This window comes from Heptranchias perlo, chromosome 6 (genome assembly GCF_035084215.1).
Source record: "Heptranchias perlo isolate sHepPer1 chromosome 6, sHepPer1.hap1, whole genome shotgun sequence".
Taxonomy (NCBI): Eukaryota; Metazoa; Chordata; class Chondrichthyes; order Hexanchiformes; family Hexanchidae; genus Heptranchias; species Heptranchias perlo.
The window spans coordinates 79,199,216-79,213,887 of record NC_090330.1 but is presented as its reverse complement, the minus strand read 5'-3'; the positions used below and the strand labels follow the sequence as shown (position 1 = coordinate 79,213,887).

Genomic DNA, 14,672 nt, shown 5'->3' with positions numbered 1-14,672 from the left:
GAATTAAGCAAATTTGAATTGAGTAGTCTGCATTGTGAAAGCGCAGAACCATTTCATAGAATCATACAGCAGAGAAGGAGGCCATTCAACCCATCGTGCCTGTGCCGGCTCTTTGAAAGAGCTATCCAATTAGTCCCATTACCCTGCTCTTTCCCCATGGCCCTGAAAACTGTTCCCATTCAAGTATTTATCCAATTTCCTTTTGAAAGTTATTATTGAATCTGCTTCCACCACCCTTTCAGGCAGTGCATTCCAGATCATAACAACTTGCTGTGCAAAAAAAATTCTCCTCATCTCGCCTCTGGTTCTTTTGCCAATTACCTTAAATATGTGTCCTCTGGTTACCAACCCTTCTGCCACTGGAAACAGTTTCTCCTCATTAACTCTATTGAAACCCTTCATGATTTTGAACACCTCTATTAAATCTCCCCTTAACCTTCTCTGCTCTAAGGAGAACCTCAGCTCCTCTAGTCTCTCCACATAACTGAAATCCTACATCCCTGGTACCATTCTAATAAATCTCCTCTGCACCCTTTCCAAGGCCTTGGCACTGTTCCTAAAGTGTGTTGTCCAGAATTAGACACAAGACACCAGCTGGGGCCTAACCAGTGATTTATAAAGGTTTGGCATAACTTCCTTGCTTGTGTACTCTATGCCTCTATTTATAAAGCCAAGGATCCCGTATGCTTTTTTAACAGCCTTTTCAACTTGCCCTGCAACCTTCAAAGATTTGTGTACGTACACCCCCAGGTCTCTCTGTTCCTGCACCCCCTTTAAAATTGTACCATTTCATTTATATTGCCTTTCCTCATTCTTCTAACAAAATGTATCACTACACACTTCTCTGCATTAAATTTCATCTTCCCATTTCACCAGTCTTTGTATGTCCTCCTAATGTCTGCTACAATCCTCCTCACTACATTTCCGAGTTTCATGTTATTTTCAAACTTTAAAATTATGCCCTGTACACCCAAGTCCAGGTCATTAATATACATGAAGAAGAGTAGTGGTCCTAATACCGACCCCTGGGGGACACCACTGTATACTTCTCTCCAGTCTGAAAAACAACCATTCAACATTACTCTCTGCTTTCTGTCTATTAGTCAATTTGGTATGTATGCTTCAATTTTGCTAACAGTCTATTATGTGGTACTTTATTAAACACCTTTTGAACGTCCAAATACACAACATCCCCACACCACCTTCATGAACCATCTCCATTACTTCATCAAAGAACTCAATTGAGTTAGTCAAACACGATTTGCCTTTGACAAATCCGTGCCGGCTGTCATTTATTAATGCATATTTTTCGAAGTGACAATTAACTGGGCCACCTCTTGGCAGCCCACAATAATAGCAAAGCAAACAGAATGCTGAGTTATATACATTGAAGTTTCAACACAAAAACAGACCATTTGGCAAATAATCCCAATCACATTTAACCCACCCAGTTCCCATATCCCTTCATTCCCTTTTGCTTCACTCACCTATCCAATCTAATATGATATGGAATTACATAAAAATTACAGCACAGAAACAAGCCATTCTTTTATAGACATATAAATAGTAAACGGGTAGTAAGAGGAAGGGTGGGGCTGATTCAGGACCAAAAAGGAGATCTATTCATGGAGGCAGAGGGTATGGCTGAGGTACTAAATGAGTACTTTGCATCTGACTTTACCAAGGAAGAAGATGCTGCCGAAGTCACAGTAAAAGAGGTAACTGAGATACTGGATGGGCTAAAAATTGATAAAGAGGAGGTACTAGAAAGGCTGGCTATACTTAAAGCAGATAAGTCACCCGGTCCAGAAGGGAGGCATCCTAGGTTGCTGAGGGAAGTAAGGATGGAAATTGCAAAGGGGCTGGCCATAATCTTCCAATCCTCCTTAGATATGGGGTTGGTGCCAGAGGACTGGAGAATTGCAAATGTTTCACCCTTGTTCAAAAAAGGGTACAAATATAAACCCGGCAACTACAGGCCAGTCAGTTTAATCTCAGTGGTGGGGAAGCATTTAGAAACGATAATCCAGGACAAAATTAATAGTCACTTGGACAAGTGTGGATTGCTAAAGGCAAATCATGTTTAGCTAACTTGATTGAGTTTTTTGATGAGGTAACAGAGAGGATTGATGAGGGCAATACGGTTGATGTTGTGTATATGGACTTTCAAAAGGCGTTTGATAAAGTGCCACATAATAGACTTGTCAGCAAAACTGAAGCCCACGGAATAAAAGGCAGTGGCAGCATGGATACAAAATTGGATAAGTGACAGGACACAGGGAGTAGTGGTGAATGGTTGTTTTTCGGACTGGAGGAAGGTATACAGTGGTGTTCCCCAGGAGTCAGTACCAGGACCACTGCTTTTTTTGATTATATTAATGACTTCGACTGGTTGTGTAGGGCACAATTTCAAAATTGCAGATGACACAAAACTTGGAAGTGTAGTAAACAGTGAGGAGGATAGTGATATACTTCAAGAAGACATAGACAGGCTGGTGGAATGGGCGAACACATGGCAGATGAAATTCAACGCAGAGAAGTGCAAAGTGATATATTTTGGCAGGAAGAACGAGGAGAGGCAATATAAACTAAATGGTACAATTCTAAAGGGGGTGCAGGAACAGAGAGACCTGGGGGTATACGTGCACAAACCTTTGAAGGTGGCAGGACAGGTTCAGATAGCAGTTAAAAAAGTATATGGATCATGGGCTTTATAAATAGAGGCACAGAGTACAAAAGTAAGGAAGTCGTGTTGAACCTTTATAAAACACTGGTTCAGCCACAACTGGAATATTGTGTCCAAATCTGGGCACCGCACTTTAGGAAGGATGTGAAGGCCTTAGAGAGGGTGCAGAAAAGATTTACTAGATTGGTTCAAGGGATGAGGGACTTCAGTTACGTAGATAAACTGGAAAAGCTGGGGTTGTTCTCCTTAGAACAGAGAAAGTTAAGTGGAGATTTGATAGAACTGTTCAAAATCATGAAGGATTTAGATAAAGTAAATAAAGAGAAACTGTTTCCACTGGCGGAAGGGTCAAGAACCAGAGGATACAGTTTTGAGGTGATTAGCAAAAGAACCAAAGGTAACATGAGGAAAAACTTTTTTATGCAGCGAGTACTTGGATAAATACTTGAAGGGAAAAAATTTGCAGAGCTACGGGGAAAGAACAGGGAAATGGGACTAACTGGATTGCTCTTACATAGAACTGGCATGGGCTCGATGGGCCGAATTTCCTCCTTCTGTGCTGTAACCAATCTATCACTCTATCATTCGTCCCAATTGGTCTATGCCTGTGTTTATGCTCCAAGCGAGTCTCCTCCCATCCCACTTCATCTAAACCTATCACTATATCCTTCTATTCCTTTCTCCCTCATGTACTTTTCTAGCTTCCCCTTAAATGGTACTATGTTATTCGCCACAACTACTCCATGTGGTGGCATGTTCCACATTCTAACCATTCTTTGGGAAAAGAAGTTTCTCTTGAATTCCTTATTGGATTTATTTGTAATTATCTCATATTTATGACCCCTAGTTTTGAACTCCTCCACAACATCTTCTCTATATCTACCCTATCAAACCAGTTAGAACTGAGGAGGACCATGACTAAATACAAGAAGACGTTAACAAACTTGCAGAATGGGCGTATAAATGACCAATGAATTTCTATATAGGTAAGTGTGAGGTGGTACATTTTGGTAAGGGAAATAAGGAGTCCATCTACTCCTTGGAAAATAAGAGATAAAATGGGGTCAAGGCACAAAGGGATCTCAGGGTACAGATACACTAATCATCAAAAGTAGCATCGCTGGTTGACAAAGCCATACAAAGTGCAAAGCACTGGGGTTCATTTCTAAAGGAATAGAATTCAAAAGCATAGAAGTTATGTTAAATTGATATAGAAACTTGGTTATACAATGCTTACAATACTAGTAGTCAGTTATGGTCTACATATTACAAGAAAGATATAGAAGCACCGGAGAAAGTATTAAAAAGATTTACATGGATGATACCAGAACTGAGAGGGTACAACTATCAGGAAAGACTGAACAAACCGGGGTTCACGTTTCTCGAAAAGATAAGACTGAGTGGTGAACTGATAGAGGTCTTTAAAATTATGAATAAAATAGAAGTTAACCCCCCTTCCCCCCCCCCCCCCCCCCCCGCCCCGCATCCTACTTTTGCCAAGGTCTAAAATCTCTGCTGTTCAGGCTACTCAAAAACTCCATTCAAAAACCAGGCAGCTAATTATGAATTCTGATTTTAAACCTGTGCTCTACAGGAAAGAAAGGTTAGTGTTACTTTAAACTTGAAAGCTTTACAGTTCAGCAGCATTATTGCTTTTCATATAGTTTCATTATGAACCTTTTAAGAAAATAATTTCAATTTTTTTTTATCGACCATTAAGCCATTTCAGTGTTTTTTTTTTGCAAAAGGGTAAACGTAGAAAAGATGAATCCACTTGTGGGAGAGTCCAGAACCAGGGGTCATAAATATAAGATAGTCACTAATAAATCTAATTAGGAATTGAGGAGAAACTTCTTTACTCAGATAGTTGTGAGAATGTGGAACCCGTTACCACATGAAGTGGTTGTGGCTAATAGCATAGATGCATTTAAGGGGAAGCTAGATAAGTACATGAGGGAGAAAGGAGTAAAAGGATATGTTGATTGGGTGAAATGAAGTAAATAAAGTGGGAGGAGGCTCCAGTGGAGCATAAGCACTGGCATAGGCCTGTTTCTGTGCTGTAAATGCTATGTAATTCTATGTAATTAAGATGGAGGTCATTCAGCCCACCCTGCCACAGAAACCTACAATTTCCCCTTCCCCCACCACTCCCATCACAGCGTCCAACTCCTTCTTGAATGACTCCAGAATTTCTGTCTTCACTACCTCATCTACCCTATGTCTTTTTCCAATTATATTAAATCTGTGACCTCTGGTTACTGACCCACCAGCCAGTGGAAACAGTTTCTCCTTATTTACTGCATCAAAACCCTTCATAATTTTGAACACCTGAATTAAATCTCCCCTTAACCATCTCTGCTCTAAGGAGAACCATCCCAGCTTCTTTAGTCTCTCCTCATCCCTGGTATCATTCTAGTAAATCTCCTCTGCACTCTCTCCAAGGCCTCGGCATTGTTCCTAACATATGCTGCCCAGATTTGGACACAATACTCCAGCTGAGGCCTAACTAATGATTTATAATGGTTTAGAGTAACTTCCATGCTTTTGAACTCTTGGAGGGTTAAATTGGATAGGGCCGGAAACCAGGCACGGGTATCATGATCCGCAGTTAACTGGTGGTCTCTTAGCAGGCAGGACGAGACATTCATCTGGCCTCAGTACTTACCTGAAAGCAGCGTTACAAATCAGCGTTGACACGAGGTTTCAAGGACATTTCCACTTTTCATCTGCAGGGGGAGCACCAATCCCTTAAAGGCAGCCATCTGACAACCTGCCAAAATCTCTTAAAGGTAGCCGGTACCTGTTATTTGCTAAAACTAACAGTCTGCTGTCTGCATGGAGTCTGCATGAAGATCAGACATCGCACACCTAAAACACAGATGCAGGTCCCATCCCTATGTTTAAAAACTGTTGAGTTATGGTAAAACATTGAATAAAGGTTGCACACTACTAAATCCCACATTCTCCAATCTGAATTACAGACCTCACCAATCTGCCGGTCCGAGTTGGTCCAAGGCCTGCAGGAGACCGCACTAGAGGCCTTGGTGCAAGAGGTGGAGAGAAGGAGGGCCTTCCTATATCCGCGGGGTGGGGGGGGGGGTTGGGGAGGTACAAGAGGCCCTCCAGACATAAGCTCAAAAGGCAGTGGGAGGCAGTAGGGGACGCAGTTAATGCCAGGTGCATAGTACCACGAACATGGATGCAATGCAGGAAGAAGTTCAATGCTTTGGCATGAGTGGTCAAGGTGAGTGAGGTCAACTGTCAAGTGGCATCACCTATCAGCTGCACCACTAGCCACATCCATTGCTCTACGCACCCACCTACCAACAAACTCTCTCAATCAGTACTCAACACTTCCAATCAGATGCTTCCTCTCACCCTTACACATTACCATTGTTGCAAGCTGCCCACCCACAACTCACAGGCCACACAGACTGGCAGCTATTCAACCATGACAGGCACATCACCTGGACACACGTTCTGCTTTCTTGCAGGAGAAGGTGGCGCATAACGGGAGGCAGCAAGTGGAAGTGGCCTTTGCCCCTCGAGCCTGTTCTGCCATTCAATGAGATCATGGTCGATCTGTAACCTAACTCTATATACCCACCTTAGCCCCATATCTCTTAATACCCTGGTTCACAGAAATCTATCAATTTCAGATTTAAAATTCACAATTGAGCGAGCATCAACTGCCGTCTGCAGGAGAGCATTCCAAATTTCTCCCACCCTTTGCGTGTAGAAGTGTTTCCTAACTTCACTCCTGCACGTCCTGGCTCTAAATATTAGGCTATGTCCCCTCGTCCTAGTATTCTAGTATAGGAGACCTCTAAAAACTGTTACAAATGCATCAGCAGCCAGAAGCAATAATCTGGCAACTAACTTGTAAATCCTATATGGTCCCTTTAAATAGTGCTGGTGGGGGGTTCTCCAAGCACTCTAAGACATGTTCAGATGGTCATGGTTAAGACAGTGTGTTGAGTGGAGCGTTAAGTCCCAAAATGGTGTGTCTATCACTTTAAATCAGCGTTGCACACTGATCAAACGCATATTCTCTCTACTTTACATGCTGCCGGCGTTCGTTATTTGCGTGTTCGCTAAACCATTTACCAAGATGACATCTGGCGCACATCACGCGAGAAGTGTGCGAGCGCTTCTATGACACCATCTTGGATGTTCGGGAGGCCACGTAGCACCGAACCAACGGCCGCTACATGGCCCAATTTCTAGCCCAACGCCTCTAGGATCCCGTATGTGTGTTTAACAGCCTGTTTATCAACTTGTCCTGCCACCTTCAAAGATTTATGTGTGAACCCCCAGGTATCTCTGTTCCTACAACCACTTTAAAATTGTACCATTTAATTTATATTGCCTCTCCTCATTCTTCCTTCCAAAATACATCACTTCACACTTACATTTCATCTGCCACATGTCTGTCCATTTCACCAGGTTACAAGGAGCTTCTGTACTGAGTGCAGTTGCTGGCCGTGAGCTAGCAGATCAACTGACTGAGCAGTTGCTGTAGCATCTAGTGATCCTGCTGGTAGAATTATGAAGTTGCACGGTGCTGAAGAGCACCAAGACATGCGGATGAGCAAAGGCAGTGCAGCCGGCAGCATACAATAACGTGGAAACTCTCGATTATCCACCAGCTTCTATTATCTGCCAGGAGGGAGTCTCTTCTATTAAGGCAAATGATGAAGGTTCCATGCTTTACCCAAGGACAGTAGACCCATCTTTCCCTCACCTCTAAATAGTTTCTCCTACTCCCAAATGACCTGTCTGAGATCACGATCATGATCATGATACAGTCATAACACTAGGAGGTACAGCACATTTCTAAATCAATGGTCCTTCCTAAATTACTACACTCAACAAAAGAAAAACTATTAGCTGGAGAACATTTTCAAGTTTCACAGTGATTTGACGCATTACAAAATTGTGAGCAGCCAGCCTTAATACTACACTCAAACTAGACAGGAAGCTCTCCAGTTGACAAGCTCACAAATAATACAGCCTTCGCCTTAGTCCAGAGTTGCCCATCTTCTTCAACAGGTATATGTGTCACCTTTTTAAATCTGATAAACCACCACCTTGTGGGGAGAAAAGTCATGCATAAAACTAAAATATTGATACTTTAAATCATACAGACCGAGGGTCCTGGAAATGACTGCTTGTGGCATTCGTGCAGAAACGTTTAACACATCTGTATGATATTCCTTGCTCTGGCAGTTTAACAAATGTACTCACCCATTGAAAGATGAGGTGGCACTTTTGTTAAAAAGCAGAAAGAGAATTTGCCAATACCACAAACAGTAATTTGTAGGCTAATAGGAGTTATAAGGATTGATTTTCTGCCCTCTGACTCTGTGCATAAGTTATGCAGTCTGTATGCAAAGTGCGCTCCAGTGGACATGACCTAAATCTGAGCTCAGATCATTCTCATAGGCTCGATGCTCAGCAGGAGCAGGTTTTGCCTCCGAGGAAATCCCCCTGTAATACAAAGGTGGCAGAGACCCAGGCGCCAGGGAACCCTGCCACTCTTTCCTCCTTATGCCTGGAGAATAAGTGTTTTTTGAGCACAAAACACAGGAAAATCAGCCCCATAGTTTTCAACCTTAGTGTAAGCATCCTCCTTATATTCCACATCTTTCCTGTACATTGCTAAACACTTGCAGTCGGGTTGATTTTAAGCCTATCTGCCTGGCGGAAATCTGGCGGGCAGTTATATATTACATAGAATTACATAGAGTCTACAGCATGGAAACAGGCCATTTGGCCCAACCGGTCTATGCCAGTGTTTATGCTCCACAAAAGCTTCCTCCCACCCCTCTTCATCTAACCCTATCAGCATATCCTTCTATTCTTTGACTCCTCATGTGCTTATCTAGCTTCCTCTTAAATGCATCTAAGCTATTCGCCTCAACTACTCCTTGTTCTACATTCTTACCAATCTTTGGATAAAGAAGTTTCTCCCGAATTCCCTACTGGATTTATTGGTTATGATCTTATATTTATAGCCTTTAGTTTTGGTCTCCCCCACAAGTGGAAACGTTTCCTCTATGTCTACCTTATCAAACCCCTTCATAATTTGAAAGACCTCTATTAGGTCACTCGTCCGTCTTCTCTTTCCTAGAGTAAAGAGCCCCAGTCTGTTCAGCCTTTCCTGATAAGAATATCCTCTCAATTCTGGTACCATCCTTGTGAATCTTTTTTGCAGCTTCTCCAGTGCCTCCATATCCTTGTTATAATATGCAGATCAGAACTGTGCACAGTACTCTAAGTGTGGTCTATCTAAGGTTCTATATAAGTTTAATATAACTTCTCTGCTTTTCAATTCTATCCCTCTAGAAAAGAACCCCATTGCTTTGTTTGTTTTTTATATGGCCTGATTAACCTGCGTCGCTACTTTTAGTGATTTCCGTATTTGTACCCCTAGATTCCTTTACTCCTCTACCCCATTTAGACTCTTATTATCCAGGCAATTAAAATATTCTGTTAAAAAAGATGTTAAAATTCAAGTTAAAATATTCTGCTGCCCCAAAAAGCTTGATTTTAACCTGCTCTTCTGATCAGATGGTAAAGGCATCCACTTGAAACAGGTGGGGTCCTTCTTTAAATATGCAGACCAGGGATCTATGACCTTGTGACGTCAGGTGACGACAGCGAGAAGAGGCCAATTAAGGCGGGTTTTTTTTTACTTTCCTTGACCTGAGCCAGGAGGCGCTGCAGTGCTTTTCCGGGACCCATAAGGAACATAAGAAATAGGAGCAGGAGTAGGCCAATCGGCCCCTCGAGCCTGCTCCGCCATTCAATAAGATCATGGCTGATCTGATCCTAACCTCAAATCTAAATTCATGTCCAATTTCCTGCCCGCTCCCCATAACCCCTAATTCCCTTTACTTCTAGGAAACTGTCTATTTCTGTTTTAAATTTATTTAATGCTATAGCTTCCACAGCTTCCTGGGGCAGCAAATTCCACAGACCTACTATCCTCTGAGTGAAGAAAACTTTAGGCCTCCCTTGCTCCAAGCTTCTCACCTGCTCCTTCTGTCCCGCGAGATCCTCCCGAAATCCTTTCCCCGCCACTTACCTTCTTGCTGACAAGCCTTCCTTTGGTGCCAGCTGGAGGCCTCCTGCCGCCTGAACTTCCACTCCCGCCCACTGGTCAGCTGCTGCTTTCTATCTGTTTCGGGTGGGCAGAGTTAGATATCCCGGGCCTCACGCTGTCGACGTCGGGCACGTTTGGCGCTCGCCCAGCCCATCAACCGCCCAAATCCTCCTTCCAGTTAAATTCCGCTTAATGTGTTCGAAAATAAATCTGAGCCTGCTCTGGGATACTTGCAGGAGCTATGTTCTCAATTAAACCTGACAGTATCTTTTCCTTTGTTGCACTTCTTATTTTATTCTTTTCGAGCTGCGGGGGGAGCACAGAAAGGGGAAGTATAATAATTTTACTTTTACCAATTGGGAAGAGAGGGCAGGCATTGCCAGAGGAATGGAGAGGAAGGTAGAGAAACACTGGACAGAGATGTGAAGTAGTAAAGCAAGGTGTATGAATCACTGATAAATCTAAATTTTATCAGTTTGAAATTCACAACTCCCATGGATTCAGTGCAAGTACCCACATTCAATTATTTATTTAATATTTGGAGCTAAGTAAATGAATTGAACAGTGCACAACAAGCATCTCCCAAATGGAAGAGCCATCCAATGCATTTCTGGTTGATGTTGGATGCAAGTGTAAGTTTTCTGAGGGCCCCAAAAATAACCAGTGCATGTCGGAAAATCACGGGAATTGGACTGCGATATTCCGAAACGCGTTGGCTGCCTTCTAGGCGTAAGCCAGTTGCAAAGTGTTTTGTTCCTGCACAGAATGGCTGTGACTGTCTTGTCAGAGAACCTGTACTGGTATCATGATGCAGGCAAATCAGTGAGACTTGATAGCTTTCCAGGGCTGCCTTCAGGACCCCAGCCTTGCAAGCTTTACTCTATAATCTGTTAGCAGGATACATTTTCCTGCGGGTAGAGATCATTCCCCTTTTAAGGGCTGTTGTTGGTTAATGTGCACAAAAATACATATCAAAAGAAATGTGGCTTACCGGTAGTGGACTGCTCTTTTCTGTCTTGGTGTTTGAAATATTCTGCATATGGAAGGCAAGAATAGACGCTGCTTGTCCCTTCAGGACAGCTTCTGCGGCCCTACAGTCAGAAAAAAAAATCTTCTTACAAATAGCGATAGAGCATTCACATAGAAAAACCTGCTTAGAAAAGAACTTAGAGGTGATCTCTTAGGGCAGATTGAAGGCTGAATCATTTATGCTCCCTTTATACAAAAGTGTTTCCTCTAAAGGCACTCTTACCACCAAAGGTTAATTGAAGAACCTCTTGCTGTTGGAGGTACCAGACCGTCCTCCAGTGGGGGTTTCATTAGGTGCTTCAAATTTAAAGTGCTGCTGGAAGCAAAGCTAAACAGCTGTAGCCGCCAGGTTTGCCATCTTTGGCAGTGTGTAATTATTGGCCTAGATAGACCATTCCTCACAAATATCAGGAAAGGTCCCAAGCTAGACCAGCAAAGCCACCAATATTGCACATGTGCAATTGTCCCATTGTTGCCAAAACTACGCCACAGTATATAGGCGAGGGGGAGGGGGGGTGGACATTTGGATTTGATTCAAATATTGCCCTGCTTCCATTGAAAGTAGCATCAGATAGTGGTAACTCATCTCTCTCGTGGCCATGGTGGCACTACAATTGACATCAATGCTCTTGGGTTAAGGAGGGTGAAAGAAACAATTACCCCAATGCTCCTGCTCCTCTGCTGGAAGAATGTGGTCATTGGGACATTAGACTCAGGTATGATGCTACCCTGGAGTTCAACAGTGTGTCAATAATTGCCAAGGCTGGCACATTAGAATGAATGTGATGCAAGACCACAGCCAACATTAATGAACCTGTACTTTGGCAAGCAGGGAGAAGGGTGGGAGAAAATGAACAGGAACAAAAGGAAAGGAATGCAATACGGTCTTAGCAGAACACAAGTACCCTCCAATTTTAATATAGGTGGGACCTATAGTCTGCCATTAAAAATGCAGACCGAGTTCTCTCCTGCTACTCCCATAGATTACATTGTACCATAAACAATGCAAAAACACACAATGTTTAATTTTAAAAATCACTATATACAATCACCATTCCCTCAGTAACAGCAGTAAAACAAATTGATTCAAGGGCAATTGGACCCATTTTTCACCAGTGGCCTCTTGCAACTGTTTTCACAACAATAACTTACATTTTAATAGTGCTCCTATACGGAAGGTGGGGGCGGGGTGCTAACTGAAGGCACAGTTGGACAGATTGATTTTTTTAATAAAAAGATGTTTTTGAAGGCAGGAGAATGGTAGCAAGATAAAATAGTTTTGTAAGACAGCAGGATTGTAAGTGCCTGAAAGGTGAGCCTAAGATGGTGCAAAGGGAGCAGAGGAGAAACGGTGGTCTAGAAATCTGGCCACGTAGCACCAGTTTCTCAGGCGCTAAGTGGCCTACTTTGCCCCCAATCTAACGAGCAGGAAGTGTACGTACACACCCGGTCTTAAGTGCGCCTCCTGCCATATTGCTGGAGGAGGTTGTGCTGGCAAGCAGCATTCTAAGTAGAGAATAATAGCCCGGAATTTCCTGGAGCGGGGCATCTCGCAGTGAGCGCTGTGAGATGGATTTTTTTCCTCACACTTTGGCTCCAATTAATTTTGCGCAGCAAATTGCTGGAAGTGCGAGTTGATAATGGCGTGGCAAGGTCAACAGGGCACCTGGGACCTTGTGAACGATGGGTCCAAAAGGTGCATGATGCAGAAAGTTATCTCCTGAAGCACAGAGCTGAAGCACAGAGCACATTGCGAACGGAGTGGATTGTGAACCAAGTGGAAACTTGGGAATTTGGTGAGAGGGGGACTCTGTTAAAGTAGTGGGTGAATTGAAATTAAATTTAGTTTAAAATTTAACATAGAACTTTAAAACTTTAAAAGAAACTGCAAGTTCGGTAACAGTTACAGAAACTGCAAGTCAGTGGCAGTTAACAGTTAAGAGTCAATCAGCTTTAAGTGAGTGCCTGAATAGAGGGTTATTACTGTGAGATGGAAGCTGATTGAGCAGTTGTAACTGATGTTCTCAGAAGTAGAATGTTATCTGCTGAAGCACAGAGCATATTGCGAATGAAGTGGATTGTGAACCGAGTTCGAACTTGAGAATTTGGTGAGAGGGGGAATTAGGTGTAGAGTGGGAAGGACAGTGAACAGAGAGGAGGAGCTCTAAGAGACTCAGAATAAAAGGGTAAGTTAATTGGGGTAAGTAAACAGTAAGTAAATTAATAACAATCGAGTATCTAAAGGGAGTTTAGAAGAAAAGGGTTTCTAAATATAATAGAAGGGCAGCTGAGACCCATTGCCTGCAATTCATGCGCCATGTGGGAACTTCAGGATGCTTCATGTGTCCTGCAGGACTACATGTGCAGGAAATACCTCCAGTTGCTCAAGCTCAAGTTGAGGGTTTCTGAGCTTCAGGGGCAGCTGGAGTCACTGTAGAGCATAAGTGAGGCTGAAGGTTTCCTGGATCGTACGTTCCAGGAGGTGGTAACCCTGCAGCCACAGAGAGTTCAGGATAGCAATTGGGTAGTCATCCAAAAAGGTAGGAAGAGGAAGGCAGTGCAGGAATTTTCTGGGTGTGTGGCACTCTTAAACCAACATTGAATACCAGTGAGGGTGATGACACCTCGAAGGAGTGCAGTCCTGAGCATGGCACCATGGGACAAAGGACTGCACAGGGGGTACAGTGAAGTGTAGAAATGCAGTAGTCATAGGGGATTCAATAGTTAGGGGGACAGACAGGCGTTTAGGTCCCACTTGGTGTATTGCCTCCCTGTTGCCAGGGTAAAGGACATCACGGAGAGGGTGCGGAACATTCTGCGGGGGAAAGGCGAACAGCCAGAAGTCGTGGTCTATGTAGGTACCAACGACGTAGGAAAGAAAAGGGATGAGGTGCTGCGGCTAGAGTTTCAGGAGCTAGAAAGCAAGTTAAAAAGCAGGACCTCAAAAGGTAGTAATCTCTGGATGACTCCCAAGTGTCACGTGCTAGTGAGTACAGAAATAGGAAGATAAGGCAGGTTAATGTGTGGCTAGAGACATGGTGCAAGAGGGAGGGCTTCAGATTCTTGGGGCATTGGGACCAGTTCTGGGGCAGGAGGGACCTGTTCAAGACGCACGGGTTGCACCTCAACAGAGCTGGGACCAATGTCCTTGCAAGGAGGTTCACTATGCTGTGGGGGGGGGTTAAAATAATTTGGCAGGAGGGCAGGATGGGCACCAGCATGTAGCATTCAATAGGAGAAACAAGGTGCACAAAGGATTGGGAGAGATATCACTAAAGTAAGAAATAGAAGAAGATTGGTTGAGATCAGACTAAGAGAGAATACAAGAAGGTCTAAGATAGGTTTAAAGTGCATATGTGTGGTAAATAAGGTTGGTGAGCTGCAGGTGCAAATAGCCACATGGGAATATGATGTAGTGGCGATAATGGAGACCTCGCTCAAAAAAGAGCAGGATTGGGTACTAAATCTCTCTGGAGACAAGGTGTTCATGAAAGATAGGGAATGAAAAAAAGGAGTGGGGGCGGCAATATTGATTAAGGAGAATATTGCACTGCTGGAGAAAGAGGATGTCCTTGAGGGGTCAAGGACAGAATCGATTTGGTTAGAGTTAAGAAACAATAGAAGTGCCATTACACTACAGGATATATTCTATAGGCCACCAATTAGTGGGAGCGATTATAGAGGAGCAAATTTGCAAGGAAATTAAAAATAGGTGCAAGAACTATAGAGTAGTGATAATGGGGGATGTCAACTATCCTAATATAGACAGGGATAGTAATAATGTAAAGGGCAAAGAGTGGGAGCAATTTCTGAAGTGTGTTCAGGAGAACTTTCTTGATCCGTATGTTT

The 14,672-nt window shown here is 43.2% G+C and overlaps 1 protein-coding gene across 1 annotated transcript in view; it reads right to left on the bottom strand.

Moving 5' to 3' along the window:
* The window catches only part of bcl9 (BCL9 transcription coactivator), a 253,735-nt gene that overhangs the window by 78,696 nt on the left and 160,367 nt on the right, over positions 1–14,672 (bottom strand). The window contains exon 6 of the mRNA XM_067986473.1: positions 10,786–10,885. Coding sequence (XP_067842574.1) covers positions 10,786–10,885 — 100 coding nt within the window. The remainder of the gene's footprint in view (positions 1–10,785; positions 10,886–14,672) is intronic.